This window comes from Hibiscus syriacus, unplaced genomic scaffold (assembly GCF_006381635.1).
Source record: "Hibiscus syriacus cultivar Baekdansim isolate YM2019G1 unplaced genomic scaffold, ASM638163v2 tig00110194_pilon, whole genome shotgun sequence".
Taxonomy (NCBI): domain Eukaryota; kingdom Viridiplantae; phylum Streptophyta; class Magnoliopsida; order Malvales; family Malvaceae; genus Hibiscus; species Hibiscus syriacus.
In genome coordinates, this window is record NW_024062620.1 from 304,530 (window position 1) to 330,490 (window position 25,961).

The following is a 25,961-nucleotide window of genomic DNA, read 5'->3' on the forward strand; positions in this document are numbered from 1 at the left end:
ATAAGTGAGTAGAATTGGCCACATTAGATAATTTTTTTTCAGATATACTTTTTGATAAAATAATTTAATGATAAAATCACATTCATTAACTATATTTTTCTTTTAGTAATTTGATGATTAAGAAACAATATATATTCAGAATATTTCTTAATCATTGATAACATACACACGTTTTACAGACGCAACTGCTCGAATTCAAAAATTGTAGAGAGAAAAATTCCCTTTTAAATATTAAAATCACTTGATGGGTTTCACTAAGTATAAATATTAGATTCCACGAATAAGGATTGTATAATGAAATGTATACAGTACGATAAAATATATTATTTAAAAAAAATAAAGAGTCACTGCGTAAGTCAAGTCCAACCAGCAATGATATATATAGGGATGAACCCATAGGATATAGCAAAGAGGAATATGGTACAAAGGCCAAGGCAGGAAGAGGCTCATGGAAATTACAAACATCATCAAAATAGGATTATATATAGATGACAGCTTATATTGACAATTAAATCAGCTATCACCTACTTTTGTCGCCCCCACTTTAGGTGCGGGGAATGTTCCAAACACATGGTCCCAAATTGATGATGTAATCCCAAATCCCTTGTTCTGAGATTTGAAGTGATGATTCAAGTGATATCTCTGTCGAAAAAAATATAATTAGATCTCATTTGCCAAGAGTAGTCCAGTTGAACTACAAAATATGAAATTTTTATTAGTCAATATGCATGATTTCCTTATGGTTCATGTCTATAGTTGAATACTCAAATATTTAAAAAGTATAGATTTTATTAGGAATAATGTAAAAATTAAAAATCTTAACATTTGATCAAATAGTCATTTTTGTCTATATTATTTTCTTTTATTTTTTGGAACAGTTCAACTTCAACATTTTATTTTAGGACAAAAAGACCTTTAATGTTTGACTTTTAACGGAAGGGTCTTTTTACCCCCAAAATAAAATATTAAAGACTAAAATGCTCCAAAAAAAATTGAAATAAAAATAATTATTTAATTAAATGTTAGAGACATTTCAAGTCATTGTGCCATTTTAATACTGTCCCTCAATCAAGCGGGCTGAGGCGCTTATTGTTGTTTACTGCTAAGACGCATGCCTTGACAACACTGTTTGACGGTCTAAATTATCTCTTTATTTTCTTACAATATATTGATTTGATCAAGTGAAAACTGGTTCTCCCCTAGTTGTATTTGGTCCTTAAGCTAAGCACCGCCATGGATTAATAATATTTTACCTTCCAAATAATCTGGTCATAGATAAGGTAAGAGAAAAAGCCATAACCTAAATGAGTTGTTACCTTGAGAATATGACCATAGCCTTTAGATGGCTTTCCATGGTGCAAGTAGTAATGGGTGCAATCATATATTACATATCCGAGCAACCCACCTCCAAACAAAGCTGGAGCTGTTGAAGGAGTTGATAAAAGTTTAAACATGGTCCATACCTAGTAATCAAAAGTTGTTCAATTAGAATAACATAAGCGGATTCGTAGGACACATTCATCCCCTACTCTCTCCATTTTGCTTCTATATCACAAAATAAACTGGATTCAGACACTTCGGCTTAGGATTCTAAAATTGCAAATGCAAATAAGAATTGAGAGTTGAGACAACAATATCTTGCTGACACAAATATTGTCCACAGGATAAAAATAGTAAATATTATCGTGGAACAAGGGAATCCCTTACCCTTGATGAATGTCGTATGGAAAACAGATAAATCGAGTTCATAAAGCTATAGCAAAGTTGAATATTTTTTTTTGCAGCAGTTGAAAGCTACTACATTGGAGGTTTATAGAACTTTAAAAATGAAGTGTTGAACTTTGAATTGGGTTGGATGCTTAGCAATCTAGATCACGAGCGCAAATCAGAGGGGGAAATCCTATATAGAAAAATTGTTTTAGCTAATAGCAGTAGCATTATTGATAGGTAAAGTGCTCGGAACAAATTTACATACCGGCACACACAGAATAGCTGTTGCAGCTGGGGGGAAAACAAGTCGTAGCCCATCCAAAGGGTGCTTGTGATGGCAGCCATGAAGTAGATAGTGCAAGGTGTTTCCCCTGAACAAAATTTCTCAAACTAGCTTCAACATGCCAAGTTGTTCATGTAGACAGCATACAGAGAAAAATTTAAGACAGAAAGAGAACTCACAAATAACTTCTTGTTTTAATATGGAAAAGAAAACGGTGCAAACAGTACTCGAGAAGTGTCCAGATGAAGATGCCACCAATCACAGCCGAGGCTGCCTCCGTAGGAGTGAGACCTCTTTGTATGGATACAAAAACAAGCCAACATACAACTGGTAGCCAAACTAGTGGGATCACCCACCATTTTGTGCGTGTCAAGAGCTGTTGAGTAAGAAGAAGAAAATGTTAAAAGATGTGATTGGTATACAGTAGTGGTTGAACTAAACACATTCTTATGAGCATCCGATGTATTAAATGGAGATATGTAATTGAAATCCTATTAATGGAGGAATGGCAGAGGAAATGGAGCACTTAACAGGATTTTTCAATCATCAGAAGGCCATGCACTATCAATAATGATAAAGAACTAGTTACTCCGACTCGAGGGGGAGTGTTGGATACAAAAATGTGTTTCACACGTTAGACACGCAAATTATCTTTTATGCTTTTCCATATATTTAGAAGATCATACTCATAAATGTTCGGACATAAATATTTCAAAAAAACAAAAGTAGAGTAACACAGATAAAGACTATAGCACGCGACCAGTGGCATGACCTAACTGCATTAGTGCATAGCCCGAAATGGATTCCTGCCCTGAGAGTCCATAATTTCAGTGAGGGGCCATGGTAAGATATGCTAGTTCCCCAGGGTTAGCAAGGAAGGCTGCCTTCCCTTGATGCCCGTCATTATTATAAAAACTAGTAAAAAACAGAGCATTACATATTTACTAAAGTATAAAATTATTGGAATTAATTAAAGAAAAGAAAAAAAAGTTAATGCTATTTTTTTTTCAGAAGGAAATTTAAATTGATAAAAATTAAATATTGGTCTGAAACACTGCATGACGAAGGAAAAGTGGAATAATAAGATCAAGTAAATCTAAAACCAAGCTCAGAATATGCACCTTTTTAAGTTATTAATTTCTAGATCCCTTTGCTACTCCTTTTGTAAAATCTAGAAGCAAATTTCTAAAGCTTCAAATCCAAACAGGTGTTTCTGAAGGCAATGCGCCCATGTTGAAAATTTGATTAACCAATCTATGGACGCAAGCTTGTCAACACTTAAAAGGGTTGGTTGGTGCATAGCATAAGAATATATATATATATAGGTGCATCTTCTTCTTGTACATGTATCTGTCAATATCTCCATAAGATGTTCTGAAAATTTACAACTACATAAATGAAAAGGCAAGGATCAATACCTCACAAAAGTCATTAGCGAAAAACCGAGGACCATCCTTGCTAACAATAGGTTGGTGGACCCATTTCTCATAAGCTTCCCCGAGATGGCCAACCTATGAAATTTTTATTTTTATGCATCTCAAACAAGTTAATACAGCATTGGATAGAAACCGAATCAAACAGTTTTAGAAAATTATATGTAATAATATCCTTATTCTTAGTTAAAACAATCTACTTATGTTATCCAAACTCAAGTAAATGTCGGACACAGGTACTCTCATTAAAAAAATAGTTTTCTTTTCATATATTTGGAGGTCTTAACTTCATACCATTCCCAGAATATGTGTGAGGCATAAGTGTCAAATGCATGTATTTTAAGGGGAAAAAAGAATTAGTACAACTTAAAAATCTTCAAGTGACAATTTGGTAAAAATTTGGAGAGAAGACATTTTTTTTCTGATAATTAGGGTGGGGAACCGGGAAGAGAGGTTAGTGATTGAACCAAGCTCTCATTTCACACAACACAAATATCTTGCAACTACGCCAGAAAGTTGTTTGCTGAAGGAGAAGGTTTAGTGCTTTAGCATTTAACTTACACGTTCAATGTTCGAGAGCTGGTATTCCAAAAAGGGAGAAACTTCGGGGGGGTAAAATTACAGTCATCTGAGTATTGGTTAGAACTAATATTATAAAGCATTTTTATTAACATTTAAGAGATCAACGCTGATCAGAAATACAAAATACATAGACCAGAGTTAAAGTAACATTCTTCCGAAGTCATGTAGAAGAACCAACAAAATCCAGAACTCCAAATACTGCTGCTGAATTGGAGTTGATTTTTTAGTCTATGTATTGATTCACATTTCTTACGGAGTTGTTCACTCTCCTGATGCTCAACTATGTTACAATGTAAAAACAATTCATTTATCTGTTAGGATCATACCAATAATGTAGTCCAATAAAGTCGAACAAAGTTACAGAGTATGGGTAATATAAAAAATAAGAAAAGGAAAATACACACTGCACCATACTAACTAAAACACTAAAAGGCATGTGTATATCTGAAAAAGAAAATAAAGAATCAAGGAAACGTATGCTTCAGACCTGGATACAATAGGCTTACTCAAATCAACTGTAAAATGCTTACTGACCATCCTGGCAGCTTCTGATTGTATGAATTTTTAATCAAACAAAAGAGAAGCAGCTGCAAAATTTTAAAAACATTTCACACCATCCACCAAAACCATGGAAGGACATATAATAGCATAACAATGATAAAATGAGTTGCAGATTACGAATTTTAGGCTATTGAGGTTCTTGAAAAGTAAAGCAACAATGCTTTCATTCCCACATTAAAAAAAAAACCGAAAATAAGAATTTAATTTTAAATTTATCCTAGGAATCAATTGGGTTAAACATCTGATTTATGTCTGGAATACATCTTATATTTATTTAAAATATTGATACAATAATTCCAATCATAATAAAATATTACAACACTATCAAATTAATGAATATATTCAAACTTAAACCAGAATACATCTAGAAAAGATTATGCTGCAACGTATAAATCAGAATATATTTTAACTTTTTCTTTGCCAATAATACTTGAGGTTTTTTTCCCGCAATTGAAAGAAAATACATTCAAGAAATCTGATCGTTAATTCCATTGTTCATTTATTGAAATTTTGACAAGCAGTCAAATTACAATAATGATAATAATAATAAATAATGAAGAGAAAAACCTTATTAAAGATCCCGCAGGGAGCCTTGAGTAGTGAAGACCCAAGTTTTTGTTTCAATGAATGATCGCTTAACTCTCTTTCAAAAAAAGAAGAAAAAGAAAATTCAATGGCTGTCTCGTGTATTCTGCATGAGGGAAACTACTCATTTGCTTTGAGTGGAGGCCGAAATTCATGCCAACTATTTCCCCATTTCAGTCTTCCATGATCGAAATTATAGCCACACCTCACGTTTACTAAATACGGAAGGGAAGTTTTTTTTTTTTCCTTCGTTTTTTTTTATATTATTAAGCTCGTACAAGTCATGGATTGATCAAAGAAAATAATACTATTTTTTAATCATAATTCAGAATTGACCGTCTAGCTCAGTTGGTAGAGTATAAGATTTTTAATCTTGTGGTTGTGAGATTGAGTTTCACTGAGGGTAATTCATAACGGATGTCTACTACGGAAGTTGTTCTCAATCTAGCGTTTGGGCAGCCTACTACCCTACCTTCCCCTTACCTCATTATATAGGAAAATAGGATCAACTAATTTTTTTAATCATAATTCAATAAAATAACCTTAACGTTTGATAGTATTATTAAATTTACCCGTATTATTTTTTAGAACATTTGATCCCCAAAGTTTCATTTTGAATCAAAAATCAATTTCGATAGATGAAAATCGTTAGTCAACTAACGGTCAACGACGCTGACCAAACAAGAACAAACAGACCCAGATGTTGATGTGGCATGTTCAGGTCATGATAGATAATAATGTGACACTACCACGTCATATTTTTAAATAAAAATTAAAATATTATTCTTAATATTTATATATTTTTATCCAATAAGATGATGACACATGTTAATACTATATTGATTTAAATTTAAACCAAATAAAATATGTTTTCGTGGGGAGTTGAACTTAGATCAACTGCTTGAAATCCCATCACTTAACCACCAAACCAAATCTTTCATTTGTTTATCTTTTGTATTATAAAATATTTAATCTCACACATTTTATCAAAAAAACCTTCTTCATCCTATGTTGCCATGTAATTTCTTCTCCCTTTATAAACCTTTAACTATTTGGTTTTACCCATAAATAAATAATTAACACGAACCCCTTGGTATCTCAAAATCTCACCGTTACTAAGACTGTTCGAAAACAAATTTCCCTTTAATCTAAACTGTATCTTCTGTGGAACGAGGAAAAAGAAGAGGAAGGAGCAATTTTCCCATTTCCCACAAATTCGTAGAATTTGCAACCACAACACAGCCGAAGAAAGAAGACAATGGCATCGAACGCTAAAGAGATTTTCTTTATATTTTCTCGGCATCCAAACGGGGTAAAAGGAAAAGAAAAGTCAGGCATTTTCTCATGAACACGAAGCGCGAGGAGCGTTTGTTGTTAATGACCCTTGCAGTTCACATTAATCGTCACCCACTTTACTCACTTTATAAACCACGATATCCATTTTCTAAAGCTAAAGAACTAGGAATTTTACGGTTTGGGAAAACGTTTTTGCATGATTAGTAATGCTTTCACTGTCTTCATTGCCGAGAAAATCCAAAGAGCCGTCAGGGATGACAAAGCCACCGATCCACATCTCCGTTTCGGTTCCGTTCCAGTGGGAGGAAGAACCGGGCAAGTCTAGGCTGTGTGCTGCCACCGCTAGTCAATAGAAGCCCTATAATGCAAGATGCCTTGAACTGCCTCTGAGGTTGTTAGCTGAGGCCAAGGTTTCGAACATGCCATCTCCGACAACCGTCTTGGACGGGCCTGATTCGGCTGGTCGGTTTGTGTCTCAGACCTTGTCGTTTCGAAAAGGCGGGTCTTATCGGAGTCCCCACGACAGGAGAGTAAGTAAGGAGCAAGCAGAATTTGGATCGAGTAGGTGGAGGAGTTTTAGAAAACTCGGACGATTTGTTCAGGGAAGTTTTCAGTTTTCATCTACTCCAGTCATTGATTGCGACGGTGATAGTGGTGGTGCACAGGTGAAGATCACTAGGGTTAGGCGGAAAGGGAGCTTGTTGAGTCTTTATCAAGCTAGGTCACATGTTTCTGGTAAGTGCTAAAACCAGCTCTTCATAACGGGGTGAAACCACACGTTCTGGTTAGTTACTTATGTGTGAAACTACATAGTTAAGAGGTTCATAAAAGGAAGAAGAAATCATATGTCAAGAGGGAATGAAGATGGTGTTTGATAAAATGTACGAGAGACATAACGTATATGTTAAATATTTTGTAATGCAAAAGATAAATAAATGAAAGATTTGGCTTGGTGGTTAGGTGATGAGATTTAAAGCATTTAGCTTAGGTTTAACTTGTAACACCCCTGACTCGTACCTGATCTGGATACGAATCCGAGATGTCACATTTGACTTTTCAAAACATATGCAATTCACAAATAGGAATAAAATTAAAATTTTTAATCAAAATAAAAAAGGTATAAACCTCTTTAATAAGATAATCATTTCACTTACATTTTTACATAAAATCTTAATAATTTACATAAATATAAAAAATGTAGGAGTTTACAAAATCGATCAGAGCATTTCAAATTAAAAGTATAATACATGCCAATAGTTTACAAAATTAACACAAAAACCTACATTTAATTTGTATTGATCTGATCTTCCAGTGATATGCTATCCTCCACAACTCAGTCATCTGCTTTCTTCAAATCTACGCGTGAGAAAATCACACGCTAAGTCGATGACTTAGTGACGCAAGTACTAAGAGTGCTAATCTTAATAATCAAAATATTTTATAAAGAGTATCAACTTATTTTCCATATCCCAAAAGTACACTTCTATATATATATATTTGATACATGCATCACAAGGTTCACATAAAAGGAAGAAGTAATAACTCTTCCAAATGATCCACTCGTCCAAGCTTTGGAAAAGAATATCAGAACAGCAGCAGACTTGCGATGACTTTTTGAATGGGATCCTGATCTTATTTGGTCAACATGTATTCTGGAGATACAATTTTCTGTCCCTTATCTTTCCAACGGTTCTTGAATTGCATCAATCCGATATCGGAAACTCAAGATATAGCTATTTTACTGAAGACGGTGCATGTAGAAAATCTTATACGGAATTAATACGAGATTTTGTAAATATTACGAATTTTCAATATTTTATTGATTATTTGTAATATAACTTAATATAGGATGATGCATTATCTTTAGGATTAGATTTATTATTTTATTAGGAATTAAGGTTGAGTTAAAATATATCTTTAGTTATTATTTATTAGGAATTAGAGTTAAGGACATGTTAATTTATTATTTTATTCATTAGTTATCTAAGGCCTTTAGAACTCAGCCCCTATATAAGGAGGCTTCATTCAACTTTGTAATTCAAGATTTCTTTGATTAATAATACAACGAGAGTTCGTTTTTGCAAGTACTGATTGCCTTGTGCCTTCAAAGCTTCTTCTCCTTGAGTTCTTTCAAGTTCTTGTGAGAGAGATTAATCTTCACACTCCACTTTGCCTTTTCATCGCGACTAGGAGGGTTGGTTAGAGCCATATTATCGTGTTTACCTTTTCATTTCGACTAGGAGGGCTCGATAGGACATTATCCATCGATTTTTCACATATCCATCCACGTCATCAATCATCTTTACCTTTCACCTTTATAAGGGAGATCTTTTGATTTCTTGGTTATCTTATTTATTGCAATTCCTTATCTTTTTCTATCTTGTTTTAATCTTGTTTCTTACCTTGTTTCCATCACTTAAATAAACTCTAAGAACCCTACTTGCTACCGCCACCTTCCCTATTCGTTCCCCATTGTTCTTCATTGAGTCTAGAGCTTTCTAGGTTTGATTCTTCAACAAGAGCAACGTTCATCAATCCGCCACCGCTTCCCTATCAATTGGTATCAGATTTGGGCCAATTCTTGGAAAGAAGCAAGCAATCTTGCTTGTTCTTGCATAAAAACCGTCAAGGTACCCCAACGGAACTAGTCCAGAGAAGATTCATCATTTCAGGTTCTTTTTATTTAATTTTAATTTAGATTCAAATCCTTCTTGTTTGTTTGCTATTTTTTTCAAAAAAAAAACAAAAAGGGAAAAAAACAAAAAAGCCAAAATTTCAAAAAAATTGCAAATGAAGGTATTTAGGGTTGATTTTCTCCATATATAATATTCATCATAATATAAATCTCCAGTCCTAAATTCACCCAAATCAGAGTTCATTAGAGCCTTCAAATACGTTCTTCAAGTTTCATCGGCAGATTCGGTCTAGGATCTTGTCGAATTTCTTGAAAATTATACAGGAGGAATTTTATGGTGAAATTTCCAGATTGAAACTTCATATATTGAAGATCATTTAAACAAAAATCAGAATATTTGGAGATCAAGAACACCTTCGAACAAAGAGATCAAGAAAAACATATTGTTTGAGGACTCACCGTTCAACAGAGTCTACTGGATACTAATGAAGGTATTTGGTTCTGAAATTTTACAGGTGGTTTCTTGAGGCATCGAAAGACATTCAAGAATTTTTCCAGAATTTTTGGACACCGGTAACCCCCTCAAAAACGTTGCTCAAGTTGATCCAGCGTTTTCTAGGTTTTCTGGTTGGCCCTTTTTTTGACTTTAGTGCTTTAGGTTCTTTGTTTTTCCTGTATTTGGTTCTGAAATTTTACAGGTGGTTTCTTGAGGCATCGAAAGACATTCAAGAATTTTTCCAGAATTTTTGGACACCGGTAACCCCCTCAAAAACGTTGCTCAAGTTGATCCAGCGTTTTCTAGGTTTTCTGGTTTGGTCCCTTTTTCTTTGACTCTTAGTGCTTTAGGTTCTTTTGTTTTTCCTGTTATTGTTCTTTGCATTATCTAACACATTATTCCTTGTGTTAGTAGGACTAAAGAGTTTCATACTTCTTCCTTCTTTGCATTCTCGTTTCTTGGAGTCTAACCCTTGTTTGGCCTCTTAGAACTTTTAAGTTTTTTCTTATCGCATTTGCTAGTAATCAAACTCCGATACGAACTGTGGAAGACTACTTGGTAAAGTGAGTTTTAAAGAGTACAAGATCAGCTTACTTGCCTCTCGTTGTGTTACTTTCTTGGAGTGACTTGTGAGGTTTCTTGCTTTGTTGAATTTTCTTCCTTTTATTTTTATTTTACTTTAAAATTTTCTTTTGAGTGTTATGATTTCAGGATGGGGCGACAATAACAACAAGACACTTACGGCTATCTTAGCCACACTTACCCGAGACAACCACGTTTTCAAGCACCCGAACTCTTTGCAAAACCAAAGTTCACGATCCCGTCTTTCAAAGGAGACAAGGATCCGGACAGGTACATCGATTGGGAAGGAAAAGTTGATCTCATGTTCGCATACCATGACTACCCCCAAGCTAAACAAGTTCCCCTCATCACCATGCAATTCGAAGGATATGCTCGAACTTGGTGGATGCAACAAGGAAAAAGATCCAGAACTTCCAAATTCCAAATCACTTCTTGGACCGACCTCAACAAACCATGAGGAAGCGATTCCTATCGACATATTATACACGAGAAGTTAAACTACGACTGCACCGACTTCGACAAGGTAGAAGTTCAGTTGAAGACTACTATAAGGAGATGCAGTCCTTACTCAATAGGGCTAACATAACTGAAAAAGAAGAGGTCACCGTGTCAAGATTCGTCGTCATCTTAAACTCAAACATCACTGATCTTCTTGATCTACATGGGTACGAAAACCTTGAAGATACACTAAAGAAAGCAATGACAATCGAAGCACAAATCCAAAGGATATTCTGATTCATAGAAAATTACCAAGGTACTTCATCCTCTTACCAAGGTAATCCTTCAAATACTTCATCATCTTCTACTCCATCTTCTCTGAAAAAGCCAAGAGATGACAAAACGGACAAGGAGAAAGAACGACCAGCAAAGAATGACACACTTCCAGTCCCTAAAGATCAAATGATAATTTGTGAGGAGGTAGGGAAAGCAAAAAAAGAAAAAGTTGAGAAAGAGGCAAAAGTAAAAGAGGTCACTAGTTATAAAAGCCAAAAGAATAATGACCCATGGGAGGTGAGTGAACCTAAATGTGAGAAGAAAAGAGTGGCTCAAAATCTATGTGTGAGCACAAAAGAATTGAGAGAGAACCTTCTTTACAAACAGCCTTCCATCCTTGTCCGCTTTAGAGAATCAATTGTTTCGATTTCTAACATTAACAAGGATTTGCCTAGTGTGTTTTCATTTTTGTTACAGGATTTTCGAGAAGAATTAGGTGATCCACCTGATGGATTACCACTGGAAAAAGGAAAATAACACTAAACCAATCTAATTCAAGGTTCTATCATACCTCATCAAACATACAATCTCGAAGAAACCAAAGAGTTAGATTTGTTACAAAAAGGCTACATCCTGAGCCTTAGTCGAACGTCATCTTAATGACGAAACATGACTTGAACACTCCACATGCTTTATAGTTCGTGCACAGGGAATCCATGTAAATGATGAGAAAGTAAAAGCAACACGAGACTGGCCCACACCATCTTCCATCGCCAAGAGTTGTCGAATAGTGCTAGGTGACCCTCCTGACGGGTTACCACCTGAAAGCCCTAATCACTATGCCATACCAATGAAGAGTCACGATTTACGAGAGTCCAAAGGTAAATATTTTATTACTCATTTTAATAACATTGTAAAGTACTTCTTCTCCTTCTTACAAGGTAAGGCTCGTGAATTTGTCATCCATACTAAACACAACTCCTTTAAGTGCGTAACATACCGAGGTAAGCAAAACATAGTAGACGATACACTACCACGAAGGTATACTCTTACCTATCAAACTCATACTACTATTCCGAGAATTGAACATATCAAAGATGTATATCACGATAACTCGGATATTTCTGATATTTCTACCCATACTTTTAAAAGTGCTTTTAATGAGCTTTATCTTGTATACGAGTTTCCTTGCCAACTAAACAGGTTCTACAGTCCACAAATCTCCTCCTGGGAATCATTAATTCATGAACCACACTTAGGAGACTTAAGAGATTACTTTAACAAACCAGTTGACATGGTTTTTAAACACTCATTCTCGCCGCACATGAATAAAACCATGGAGAAATTATCTGAAATAATCATACAGAAAGCCAACAGTGGCCGGCGCCATGTTGAAATTCAACCAAAACTTCAGATTACAAGACTTGTATGCAAAATAGGATTTCAAGACTACAAGAAATCAGTTCCTACAAAGAAGAAACCTCGACTAAAACGCATAAAGACACATCACATTGATCCTGGTAAATGTTTCATAAGTTTTTCTTTCAACACATCTAAATCTATTTCTTTTGGATTTTCAGATTCGAGGACGAATCCTTTTGAGGAGTGGGGGAATCATACATGCACCAGAGTCCATAATACATGCTTCTTTGGACTAATGTTTCTACTCGAACCTATTAGAAGAACAAAGTCTCGAAGATTCAAAGCATATCTATTCGGTAAGCATAATGTGAATGAATTATTAAACTATTCTAATGTTGCTCCCTTTAATGTTTCAGATTCGAGGTCGAATCTTTTTGACGAAAGGGAGGATGATACATGCATCACAAGGTTCACATCAAAGGAAGAAGTAATAACTCTTCCAAATGATCCACTCGTCCAAGCTTTGGAAAAGAAGATCAGAACAACAGCATACTTGAGACGACTTTTTGAATGGGATCCTGATCTTATTTGGTCAATATGTCTTCTGTAGATACAACCATCTGTCCCTTATCTTTCTAACGGTTCTTGAATCGCATCAATCCGATATCGGGAACTCAAGATATAGCAATTTTACTGAAGACGGTGCATGCAGAAAATCTTATACGGGATTAATACGGGATTTTGTAAATATTACGAATTTTCAATATTTTTATTGATTATTTGTAATATAACTTAATATAGGATGATGCATTATATTTTAGGATTAGATTTATTATTTTATTTGGAATTAAGGTTGGGTTAAAATATTATCTTTAGTTATTATTATTTTATTAGGAATTAAAGTTAAGACATGTTTAGTTTATTATTATTTTATTCATTAGTTATCTAAGACCTTTAGAACTCAACCTCTATATAAAGGAGGCTTCATTCAACTTTGTAATTCAAGATTTCTTTGATTAATAATACAACGAGAGTTCATTTTTGCAAGTACTGATTGCCTTGTGCCTTCGAAGCTTCTTCTCCTTGAGTTCTTTCAAGTTCTTGTGAGGGAGATTAATCTTCACACTCCAATTTACCTTTTCATCGCTACTAGGAGGGTTGGTTAGAGCCATATTATCGTGTTTACCTTTTCATTGCGACTAGGAGGGCTCGATAGGACATTATCCATCGATTTTCCACATATCCATCCACACCATCAATCATCTTTACCGTTCACCTTAATAAGGGAGATCTTTTGATTTCTTGGTTATCTTATTTTATTTGCAATTCCTTTATCTTTTCTCTATCTTGTTTTAATCTTGTTTCTTACCTTGTTTCCATCACTTAAAATAAACTCTAAGAACCCTACTTGCTACCGCCACCTTCCCCTATTCGTTCCCCATTGTTCTTCATTGAGTCTAGAACTTTCTAGGTTTGATTCTTCAACAAGAGCAACGTTCATCAATCCGCCACCGCTTCCCTATCAATATTTCACTTTATTTAACTTGGTTTCAAATGCCCAATGTATACTACTGAGAACTCTAGGTATTTGAGTACTATGAGGTTGTGCACTAATGTTGTCACAACAGTTCGTAATTTGCACCGAAGTGCCACATAATTGTCCCGAAGTGCCACAATTTGTCTCGAAGTACCACATATTTGTCCCGAAGTACCACATATTTGTCCCAAAGGACCATATAATTTTGCACCGAAGTGCCACATATTTGTCCCGAAGGACCACATAAAACCCTTGACTCTTGGCATGCCAACTGTATCTCTAATCCTCATACATATACTTTGGGCTATTAATCACATAATTATGTTCAATCATTATTTGAAGTGTTTCTTATTCACATAGTTTATCTCTCATAGAGTATGTTCACATTCACTGGTTCAAAATTCACATTCACTTGTTCAAAGTTCACATTTCCATAATCATATGATCATAAAACGTAACTTGTATAATATAACTTGAATAAAACATTGAAATATAACATAAAAGAAATTATAAAGTTTTCGATCGAAAACACTGAGGTTGGCTTATCTCAAGTCTTCCTCAATTCTGTTGCAAAACTGAGAAATTGCACTCACCTTTGCCTCACGGAAGTTCTAATCCAAATCCTTAACACCTTTTGAATTGATACTTAATATGTCGAGATGTCAGAAGTTGATTACGATCAATCACTACACAAAACAATCGAAAATCAATATCGTTCTTCGAATTGTTCTAACCTATCAGAATAACTTATGATGCAAGAAACTGTTACTTTCCATTTTATGCCTAGAAGTATCGGTACTACCCTTCCAGTACCGATACTTCCCTTCAAGGGTATTGATATCTCCTCAAGGTACCGATATCGAATTAGCATTCTGTAATCGCTTCTTAAAAGTGGTATCGATACCATCCCCTGGTATCGATACTACCCTCTCAGTATCGATACTCTCCTCAACGAGTATCGATACCCTCCTCAACGGGTATCGATACTACCCTTAAGAAATACACATATTTAACCCTTGAAGTATTGTACTATTCTAACGGTACCGATACTCGAAGCTCAGAATGGCCATTTTTACTTCGAAATTCACCTAAAAACCTTCCTAAATCTCTTATATCACCATTCCATAAGCCTTAAAACGCACTCTTATACTTCTACTCCAATTAGTCTTCATTTGCTACTCCTAATCATCCCAATTCCCGTTTGAACACTTGAATATCAAAATCAAACTAAATTTTCAAACATGTTCATAGTCATATATAACACTCCTAACTCTTAAGTTTAATCCTTGACAAGTCAATTATCTCATTAAAACTTCAAAAACTACTCCAAATCAAAATTTCATTTCTAAACTCATTTTACCAATTCATCTCTAAAACACTCATCTTGTTGTTTTAATCCTATATAAGCTTTCCTTATGCTTATATAATACCCCAACTTCCAATACCAAACCAAAGATTAAAGGAAAACTAAGATTTCATAATCTTACCTTGGTAGGGAGAGGTGCACGGCAAAAAGAAGAAGGAAAAGCTTTTAGAACCTCTATTCCACGTGTTTAACCCCTAAATATAGGAGATAATTATCCTTTATCATGAAAAGACCATATTGCCCTCTCCAATATATCAAAATTTCCATCAAGCCCTACACAAAAATTCCACCATAAATCCTTAAATTTTCAAATTATTCTAATTCACCCACTGAGTTTATAATTCTTACATTTTGGTCACTGACTCATTGGGATGTTACACAACTCCCCACAAAATCATGTTTGTTTGATTTATATTTAAATCAATATGATGTTGACATGTGTCATCATCTTATTGGACAAAAATATATAAATATTAAGAATAATATTTTAATTTTTATTTAAAAATTTGACGTGGTAGTGCCGCGTTATCATCTATCATGACCTAGACACACCACATCAGCATCTGGGTCCGTGTGTTCTTGCTTGGTCAGCACCATTCGTTGACCGTTAGTTGACTAACGGTTTCCATCCAACGAAGGTGCTTTTTGACCCAAAATGAAACGTTTAGGGGTCAAATGTTCAAAAAAAAACAGTACAGACAAATTTGAAAATACAGACAAATTTGACAATACTGTCAAACGTTAAGATTATTTTATTGCATTATTCTTTTTTTCCACTAGTAGAAACCAGCTTAGTGATTTAACACCCAAAAATTTAATTTTTTTAATAATTTAATAAAAAATATTAAAAATAATTTAATACCACTTAAGGAAATATTAAATTATTTCTTTAAGAATGACACTATAATTTAAATTTCTTTTTGACTGTATAATTATATAAGAGGAGCAAGAAAATGTTTATATATAATTGGTAAAAAGGTATTTGAGGTCCTTTAACTTTTTTATATTAAAAAGTAGAGCCCTGTAATTTAAAAAGAGAGAGTCAATGTAGCATTCGTATTATTTTTCACTAACGGGGCCCTCCAACTCAGAAAATAAATTAAATATGACCCTTTGGCCAATCTTTTTCGTCGTTAATTGTTATGGTATTGACACAACAATTCACGATGTTGACGTGGCAGTCCACGGTGGTTGATAATATAATAGATGAGCTAAATTGTTTTTTGGGTCTTGTTCGAGGGTCAAATTGAATTTTTTAAAAGTTCATAGAATATTTATTTTTTTAAAATAAAATAAAAAATATTTTAAATTTTAAATATGAAAATACTCAAAAAGATATAAATATAATGATTGTTAACAATGGATAACCAATTTGTTATAAATTGATAATATTAGCGATCAATTTGTTATTTTTTAAACTTCAATGGAAAAAATGAAAACTTGTCCAAACATTAGTGATCATTTGTGTAGTTTTACCTTTTTTATATTATACCATATTCTATATAAATAATACAATACTTACAAAAATATAAGTTTGATATATTGATCATATTAAATATATTTCTACTCAAAAATTAGATAATTTAACGATTAAAATAGTTTTATGAATTTCATGTAAATATTTATTGCAACTAAATATTGAAAGTTTAACTTATTTAAAACGAAATATATCAAATAATATTACATTCCAATAATTTTACTTACATTTGGTGAATAAGACGCCTCTTGTACCTTTAAGGATGAAATTCAGTACTTACTCTGCAAAATTCATCATACGCTTGTAAAGTAAATAGAATTCATCTTTTTTCACCAACCTTTGGGATGTTTGCCATTATCTTAGATAGAATTTGCAAAATCCATTTCCAGATCAAACCAGACGAATAGGGCTGCGAGGTAAAAACATTAGTCTATAGTGAAGCAATATTGCAATTTCAATGATGATCCTCTATAGAATTTGATACAACACTGAACTTTCTAGCCGCACACTACATTAAATATACACGCAATAGAGATTTTTAGAACTCTAAAACAATCAAATATTACTTCTAGATAGATGGAATTGACAAAATCCACCAAACTACCTAAACCAAATATAGATTCCATCATTGCTACCAGTCTACCATAGCTGCCATTTTGCTTTAGAGGTGGTTCCCCCTAGTAGCAATGAGGCAATAATGAATAAAAAGCCGGCTGGCAAAAGAATTTTTAATGTTTTTCTAGCAAATTCCACTGCAGATATGGTTACGAGCTTCCACTTACATCTTTGGTTTCTTTCTTGGCTTCCGATGTTTCGATTTGGGTACTTTGTTGGCCTTCAGTGCTGGAGCTAGATGGGTTAATACCATACTCACTGGCGACTGCACTGTATTCACTGCTAGCAAGCTCTTGGCTTTCCAATGCCATCTTCCTGAACTTCTTCATGTCTTCCTTGAATTGGATTGAGCTGTAGTCAGAACTTTCGAAGGAACCGAACGCTCTGCTGTGCCCGGGAGTGATTCCCTCGTTCAAATCATCCAGAGAAATATTTCCTTCCAGGGCTCGAACTACCTGTGTTAAGAGATAGAAAGGTGGTTACATGCCAGTGTTTAGTCCAGGTTCATGGATTTTCAAATGTTAAACCCATTTTTCTTTTTCCGGAAGTAACCGTGTTCAACACTCATCTCAGACATGTTTTCATACAAGTATGGGGATATGACCCTCCAACACTACAAATACTCAAAAAGCTTTAAAAAAGCTTGCACATTCTCATCTCAGACACGCATATCTTTCACACCAGTGTCTAAGTAGAACACCATTGAACAAGTATGTAGCTGCTATAAATTAAAAGGTGAAATCGTCCCCAAAGGATTAAAATATACCTAGAATTAAAAGAGGTTACTGAACAATAATAAATACAGATTATTTAACTTTTGCTAGCGGCAACATGTTACCATGGTTCAGAAAAACTGACAACTCTAGAGCATTTACCTAAATTTAAAAAATGAAAAAAAAAGTGTTGATTGAGGACTAAAAACTTAATTTTAAGCAGTTAGTCAAAGAACCTGGCTCATCCGTGGGCGACTCCTTGCTGAATGACGAACATAGGCAGCAGCACAAGCAATCATTCGGGTCATTTCATTGGAATCATATTCCTTTAACCTTGAATCCACAAATGCATCAAAATTTCCATGTTCCAAAGCTTGCGAGAGAAAAGGCCATGCCTAGAATTCAATTAAAGGGATCTGTTATTCATCCCATGCTAGTCAAGCACTAAGAATTACTTCTAAAAGTTTGTTAAAGAAGATTGAGTGTTTGCATGTCCGTGTCTCTAGTAGGGCCTGAATCTTTTGTTTTAAAAAATTGAAATGAAAAGATCGTCCTTTTAACATTAAAAATACTTGAAATGGGAAACCTTTTATGATTGAACAGATTATATATATGCACACATTAATGGAATAAGACTGATAAAAAGAGTACAGACCCAATCAACTATGCTATCATCAACGAATGGCTGAGTCTTATCAACGGGACGGCGTCCGGTAATCAACTCCAGAAGCACAACCCCAAAGGAGAAAACATCCGACTTCTCAGTAAGCTTCCCACTGGAGGCATACTCCGGAGCCATGTAACTGCGTGCATACATTCTTGTGAGGAAGGATGAATATGATTTTTACCGACTAAATATAAAAGGAAACTATACTGCAAGCTAGAATGGACTGAGCCATAATTTCTGTAGCGCAACAAAATCAAATGCCGAGGAAATAAGGGAAAATACATTTATTACCCAAAAGTTCCCATCACTCGAGTGGATACATGAGTATCAGTATCTAAAGAAGATTTTGCGAGTCCAAAATCTGCAACCTGGAAAAACACACATGCAAGGGAGTGAAATGCTTGCTTTGAAAAAGAAGCACGGAGTTTGGACCATTCAAATCAAAAATAAATTTTCTTTACATCAATACACTCAGAACATGTTTTCATCAAACTTTAAGATGAAGTATCTTGAAGCAGTCTTATGATCAAATTCCTTTTCTATTCATTGTCTAAAGGATGAGTTTCTCATTCAAGTGTCATGCCAAAACTAAATCAACAGCTTTATTTTTCCCAAGAAACATCCAAAGAGCTAATATAACATCGAGAAACGTATATGCACTAAGGTTTGTTCTCGGCCTCAAGAGGAAAAGGAAGAAATCAATCATGTGGCTATAGAAATAGCACTCAACTTGGAAATTGAAGCCATACCCTTGCCTCAAAGCTTTCATCAGGAAGAATATTAGCTGCCTTGATATCCCGATGTATGATCTTTGGCTTACCTAATTATATATGCATGTTTAGTGAAGAAAGTATAAACTGTTAGAAATAAGAAAGTGCTTGAATTTCACAAATTAAAGTAGAAAAGTAAGAGCATCCTTACAGTCCTCGTGCAAATATGCCAATCCTTTGGCTGCACCCAGAGCAATTTTCATTCTGGTTGACCAGTTCATAACTGACCTCTCTTCTCCTGGATGTCAAGTTTCATCAAAGTTAAGATAATGCAGATACAGTTGTACATCCTAAATCTAAGTTGAAATCCCAAATTTATACTTCTGTTCACTATGCCTGCACAAGACCAAGACAGTATAATGATTATACAATGCACTATTTGTTTCACTCGATAGTATACAAATTACCTATTTATTATCCATCATATGCAAGATCTCTATTGTTCAAATACGTAATTTTTTTCCAATTTTTCAATTTTCAAAATCTATATCAAGTATACTCATTCCTAGAGCTAAACACATACAAGCTCCATCGTTTGTTACTTTTGCTGCTAAGCACAATCCTGAACAAAGCTAGAAAATAGGAACACAATTTTCCACCTTCATGTACAATAAATTTATTGTACTTTCACCATTTTATGGAATCTTATATTTCATGACTAAACCACAGACTTTGATCCAGAACACAGGGTATTAAAAACCATTTGAATTAGGATATTCAAAAGCCCTTAAATCATCCATATAGAAGGAAAACAAAAATATGAGGAACATGTATTAGCAACTTTGCAAAATTTTCAAAAAGAGAGATGACATCAGTAAAATAAGCAAGTTCTTGAAACAAGAAGAAAATAAAATTTATGATTAGCACCCCAATATCATTTTTTTCTTTTGTTCAGCTAGGCAACGTTCATCTTCTCATAGCCAGTTAGGTGGGTAGAGTGGGGTGTAAGAGGCATTTAACCACCAAAATGTCTCAATGACTCACCATGTAAATGAAATTCTAACGAGTTGTTTGGGACAAAGTCGTAAACAAGCAACCACCTTACACCAACTATGCAGTATCCAACTAGTGAAACAAGATGTTTATGATGAACACGGCTAATGATGTCAACTTCTGCTTGAAACTCACGCTCACCCTGTCCACTTCCAGCTTTTAACTGCTTAATTGCAACTACTTTCCCATCCTTTAACACTCCCTTGTGGACGTAACCAAAACCTCCTTGACCAATGAGGTTAGAATCAGAGAAATTATCAGTTGCCAATGCTAAATCTTCATAAGTAAATGTGCCCAATGAATGTCCCATGGGCACTCCTGGGGAAGGTGATGGGTTTGTTGGTTTATCTGAGCCCAAACCGGTACTCGTTGATGGAGGCTCAACAGAATTATAAAGATGTGGAGTGATTTCTGGTGAAGGAGTAGGTTTTGACGGAACGAGATTCTGCTGCCAATGTTGTGGATCAACTGGATGTATAACAAAATGCAAGATCAGTTTCAATTCTGTTTTACTTTGAAACCATTGGTTTCTTTTATTCCACATTAGACTATAACCATAAATGATAATTGTCCAACTAAAGCATATCATATAAGAATGAAACAGACGAATGCCTTAACCAAATGAAAATAAAACACATAAACAATCTTCAATATGATAATTGTTGCTAACCAAACATAAAGTTATTGAAGTGTCAACTCCTCCCTTTCCCAGATATACATGTGTTTGTGTACTAGCAAATGCATGCATGGACGTTCTTGTACGCATGTATGGACATGCATATTTCCTTCATAAATGGTTTAAGAAAGCAAATTAGTAGGGAAACATTGAAAATGACCACAATGATAAAAGCAATAAAACTGATACCTGCAGGCTGCGTCTTAATTAAAAAAAGAAAAGAATACAATAGCTTACAAATTCATGACAGATTTAAATCCTTAATAAAATAACTCATTCAAGTTGCATACCTTAGGTATTCTTTTTCAATTGGTTCAAGTTAACTCCAAAAGAAAACTATGGCTTACCATATACCATCAAGGCACCAAAAATGCAGATCTAGCTCGTAAGCATATAAGCTCTTATATACAACGTAAATCAACGAAAACCAAAAATCAATGTTTCAAAGTAATCCCAATGAAATAATACTATAAAATACTGGAACTCAAGATTCACCATATTAAACAAATATATATATATATATATATATATGTAACTCCCAAGACTCGGCCTAAACGCTAGACCCAAACCTAAACGGTCACATATCCCATTCAGAGTTTCTTTTTATATTTAAAAACATCTTATAAAACATATTATGAAACATTAGAGATAATACGGAACAAAATATTAATAATACGATTTTATCAAATACGATAGAAAAATACATGTCACCAAATACAACTGAAAGCATATAGAGATATATATTCGTACAAAATAAAGTAGTTGATCTCCCCTGATGCCAAATCTACTAGCTTACGGTCTGCTGTTATTTGAAAAAACTTAAAATTTACAGAATGAGCTAAAAAGCCCAGTGTGTTCCAAACAGTGTATAAAAACATACTAATAAAATATTCCAGTAAAATTAGTTTATCAAACATGTTTGTTTTATTTTAAAATATGAACACTATCCCCATCCGTCACGAACGAAATGTGTAGGTTCCCCAGAACCATACACCTCATCACGTCCAGTAAGACCCTGAGCAAAAAACCGAGGAGCCTGCAAGTATTCTTCCTCCAACAATATTTTCCCCCAATGAAAATAATAAACAAGTATGTATTCGAGTGAGAATTGTGATTAATCCATTAAAACATGAAAATGTTTCATGCTTGAAAATCATATACAGAAATACAGTAATCAGATGTCGGGTAACCAGTATTCAGAAATCAGGTATCATGTATCACGTCATAACAATATTCTGAATTATCACCAATCTGAAACAATTCAAATAATATTTTTAAAACAGTAAAATAACATTGTCATGAAACACACCTGTAACAGTCTGAGAAATCGGATAGGGAAGCCTACTACTAGGTCTGTCGATGACGCTCTGCTGCAGCGCTAGATCCTACGAATTGGAAAAATCCATATTGGAATCCTAATATAAATAATCGTAATATTTATTTAAATAATTTACGGAAACCTACGGGTAATTCTCGTAGTACGTGGTTTGGACTGATCTGACAACACCAGACCTAACTGCTCCTCGCTCAAGTGAAACACGACTTCATAAAATATCTTACTGAATCAATTCCATAATCATATCTCAATTAAATAATAAAGAATGCTAAAATACTAAGCATTTTTGGGTTAACAAGCTAGATTTGGGGATTTCGGGTCAGAATTTGGCAAAACGGATTTCGGAATCAGATTCAGGACGTCAAAAAACATAAAATGTGACCTTTTGAAAATTTGAATTTTTGGTCAAAGTCAACGAGTTTAACTGACAATTTGGAGGCTTTCGGGTTTGAATTTGGAGAAACATGCCCCAAAAACGGATTCATGACGTCGAAAAATGTCAAAATAGGTATACCCGGAAAAAGTCAACGGCCGTTTAATGGTCGGTCAACGGTGGTCAACGACGGTCAACGATCAACATCAACGGTTTTACACAAATATCACCCTAACAGAAATTAATTACATAGTAGGCACCATTTTAAAATTATTTACAAAACTAGCACCCGGGTTAACGGGTCGGGTCGGTCAAACTGCATTAAACCAACATTCGGAGCTCCCCCACGCGCAGTGGCAGGGCGTGGGGTCGCGTGCTGTCATTTTCAGGGTTCTAAAATCACAAAAAAATTTCTAAAAATTATTTTAAGCGATTTTAAGTACTTACAAAGCTCGGTTCACAATTTTGAACGGTGGAGAGCTCGATTTTAATAAATCTGAAACTTTGACCGCTTCACCTCCTCACGCGCCGCCGCCGCCGGAGACAAGGAGGACACCAGCGAACTCGAAACGACACAAGGAACACGATGGTGCAGGAGGTGTCGAAAACGGAGCAACGATCGGCGATGAATTTAAGATTTTCTCGGAGGTGGTGTTAAAAAAACGTCGAGACTTTGACTTGAAATTCACGACGTTTGGCAGCGTTTCACTCTAATTGATTTAAGGGTTTTGTTCATCGCTCGATGACGAACACGATGGTGGTTTCAAAGCGACGATCAGAGGTCAGACGACGTCAGGATCGGGTTTGGAAGTTAGCGTTGGGGAAGGTAATTTGAGCACGCATATATAACCAAATTTCTGCCGATACTATAAGGGTAAATTTAAGGATAGGCCACAAATTTTAAAAACTTTCAATTTAATCCTCAAATTTATACTTAATTAATTTTTTTATTTTCCAATTTTTAGGGTTGTTACAATATATATATATATATATATATATCTAATTTCCCTTTTTTCCTTAACAAAAAAAACACATTATTATACCCCAAACACAAATAGTTAAATAGATAATACAAAGTTGACAAAATGTAGATAAATATAGTTCTCACATGATTTAAATATAGTAAAATACAATATAGACAAAAAAACACTTTAAAAAATAAACCTGGAATCATATATATATATATATTAAAAAATTAGTCACATTTTTTAGGCAAACTGCAACAAATGGTACTTCAAAAAATATAGAATTAATATAAGCCATACTTAAGAGATTAAATAGAGTCATACTATCAACCGTATTAAGTGCGAGTACTTTTTTGATAATTAAAGAAAAAAAGAAAAAAAGGAGAGACCTCTTGTAGGAGCTCCAGTATAATTGTGAGCAAGCTTCTTGTTTCTCCTCCTGTAGAAAAATACGAAGATGCCCACTCCAATTAACACAATTAGCGCACCCAGCCCTACCCCTACTATGAGTCCCGCTAATGTCCCACGCGGTAAGCCCTCACTGGGCGGCGGTAGCAAATTTACAAACGTACCATTCGGAGGATCAGCTACGGGAGCGGTATTATTAGAAACTGGAGGCGGCGAAGGAGAAGTAGTGTTGGGAGAGGAAGGCAGCGAAGTCGGTGATGGAGATGGTGGTGTGGCCATCTCCGGTGAGGTTTCGATAAAAATCGAAGATTTGAATAAAGTAATAATAATTTACTTAATTATCCAAAAAAAATTAAAAAAATTATCCAAAAATAATAATAATTTACTTTTTATTATTATTTTCTATGTGTTGATTTTTGAACTTTGAAACAGAGTAGAAGCCGATGAAAGGGGGAATTTTATTTTGTTTATCTTTAATATTTTGATCTCATGATTGGACTTGAAGGCGAATGAGAACATGCACAAAGAATTTGGATGAGTGGGCCCCAGTCTGACAGATAAAAAAGTAAAGCAGGTCAGGGAGATAGAATATGCACTTTAAAGAATTTGGCCTTAATCTTTCTTTAGTCCTTAAATTATGTTTTTTCTTTAAATATATTAAAATTATTAATTATATAAATTATAATTTTGTAATCATTTTAAGGGTAAACTATATCTATGACCACTAACTATTATCCCTTTCATTTTGACCACTATTTTTTTTTAATTTTGTAAAACAAACTATTTAACAATTTAATTGTTTCAATTAGGCCACATGTGGTTAATATTTGACACATGAGTTGATATGATAGTTAAAATTTTGTATATTTATAGATTTGGTTCTCATTACTTACACATTTAATAAATTTTTTAATCTTAATTTAATTTAATAAATTTAATTCTTCAATCAGATAATAACACGAGTGGTGACATGTAGCATCACTTACCCCGACTAGACCGAGTTGAGAGTATTACAAATTCAAATTTGATTAACTTTAATAGACCTCAAAGCGACATCTTGAAGATCCGAATGGTATAAACCTTCCTTAGGTATGTAGGAATCATATATCTCAAAATCAACACCATTAGTTGGTCAATGGCGAAGATGTAATGAAGATGAGCTTGAACTTTAGATGTTGATTCCATTATATTCGATGATTTTCTAGCAAAATTTAAATGCTAGAAAGGAAGAAAAGGAAACAAGTAATGATTTGATAGGAAAGGAATATTATTGATCTTTTCCCTTTCTTTTTTACATGTTTTCTTTAATTTTGAGTAACTAATTGAGTGATCATAGCAAACAGCTTTCATCAAACAAGTCAAACGTTTTCTCATACTCCAACATTATTATAAGGATGTTGTTAATTGGTTTTAAGGGGATACCAATATTAAGTTTCATAAGTATTAATTGCTCATAAACTAGTACATATGATTGTATGTTAATTAGATGTTTTCAATAAGAGGAGTGGGTGTCAAACTTTATGAGCGCCTTTCTTCATGGTGTACAATTATCTGTACGCACTTCTTTTTTTATGATTATTTTTCTTCATGATGTATATTTTTCGGTTCACACTTCTTTTATGATTCTCTAGTATGAGAATCAATTTGTCATATCTCATATTCTCTATGTAGGACAGGGTCATAGGTAGAAGAATCCCAATGGCCCTCAACGTCAACCTCGAACATGCCACATTAAACTTCATCTAAACGAGGCTTGGGGTAATTACCAATTCATTCATTAGTGCTTTTGTGGTCTATTAATAGTTTAGGGTCATTTTGTCGTATGA

The 25,961-nt window shown here is 34.3% G+C and overlaps 2 protein-coding genes and 1 pseudogene across 2 annotated transcripts; 1 reads left to right on the top strand and 2 right to left on the bottom strand.

Annotated features, from left to right (window-relative positions):
• Positions 1-473: 473 nt before the first annotated feature.
• Positions 474-5,089, bottom strand: LOC120217899 (dihydroceramide fatty acyl 2-hydroxylase FAH1-like). Its single transcript, XM_039214923.1, has 7 exons — positions 5,061-5,089; positions 4,483-4,625; positions 3,412-3,504; positions 2,173-2,369; positions 1,976-2,081; positions 1,317-1,463; positions 474-642 (listed from the first exon to the last, which is right to left on the bottom strand). The coding sequence occupies exons 2-7, from the start codon at positions 4,543-4,545 to the stop codon at positions 514-516; spliced, it is 735 nt and encodes a 244-aa protein (XP_039070854.1). The 5' UTR covers positions 4,546-4,625; positions 5,061-5,089; the 3' UTR covers positions 474-513.
• A 1,567-nt stretch (positions 5,090-6,656) lies between these two features.
• LOC120217971 lies at positions 6,657-7,196 on the top strand (annotated as a pseudogene).
• Positions 7,197-17,050: 9,854 nt separating this feature from the next.
• LOC120217897 (proline-rich receptor-like protein kinase PERK15) lies at positions 17,051-24,449 on the bottom strand. The gene is made up of 9 exons (XM_039214920.1): positions 24,117-24,449; positions 20,369-20,845; positions 19,536-19,622; positions 19,364-19,434; positions 18,906-18,982; positions 18,603-18,750; positions 18,184-18,342; positions 17,362-17,689; positions 17,051-17,320 (listed from the first exon to the last, which is right to left on the bottom strand). The coding sequence occupies exons 1-8, from the start codon at positions 24,412-24,414 to the stop codon at positions 17,384-17,386; spliced, it is 1,623 nt and encodes a 540-aa protein (XP_039070851.1). The 5' UTR covers positions 24,415-24,449; the 3' UTR covers positions 17,051-17,320; positions 17,362-17,383.
• Between the last annotated feature and the right edge of the window lie 1,512 nt (positions 24,450-25,961).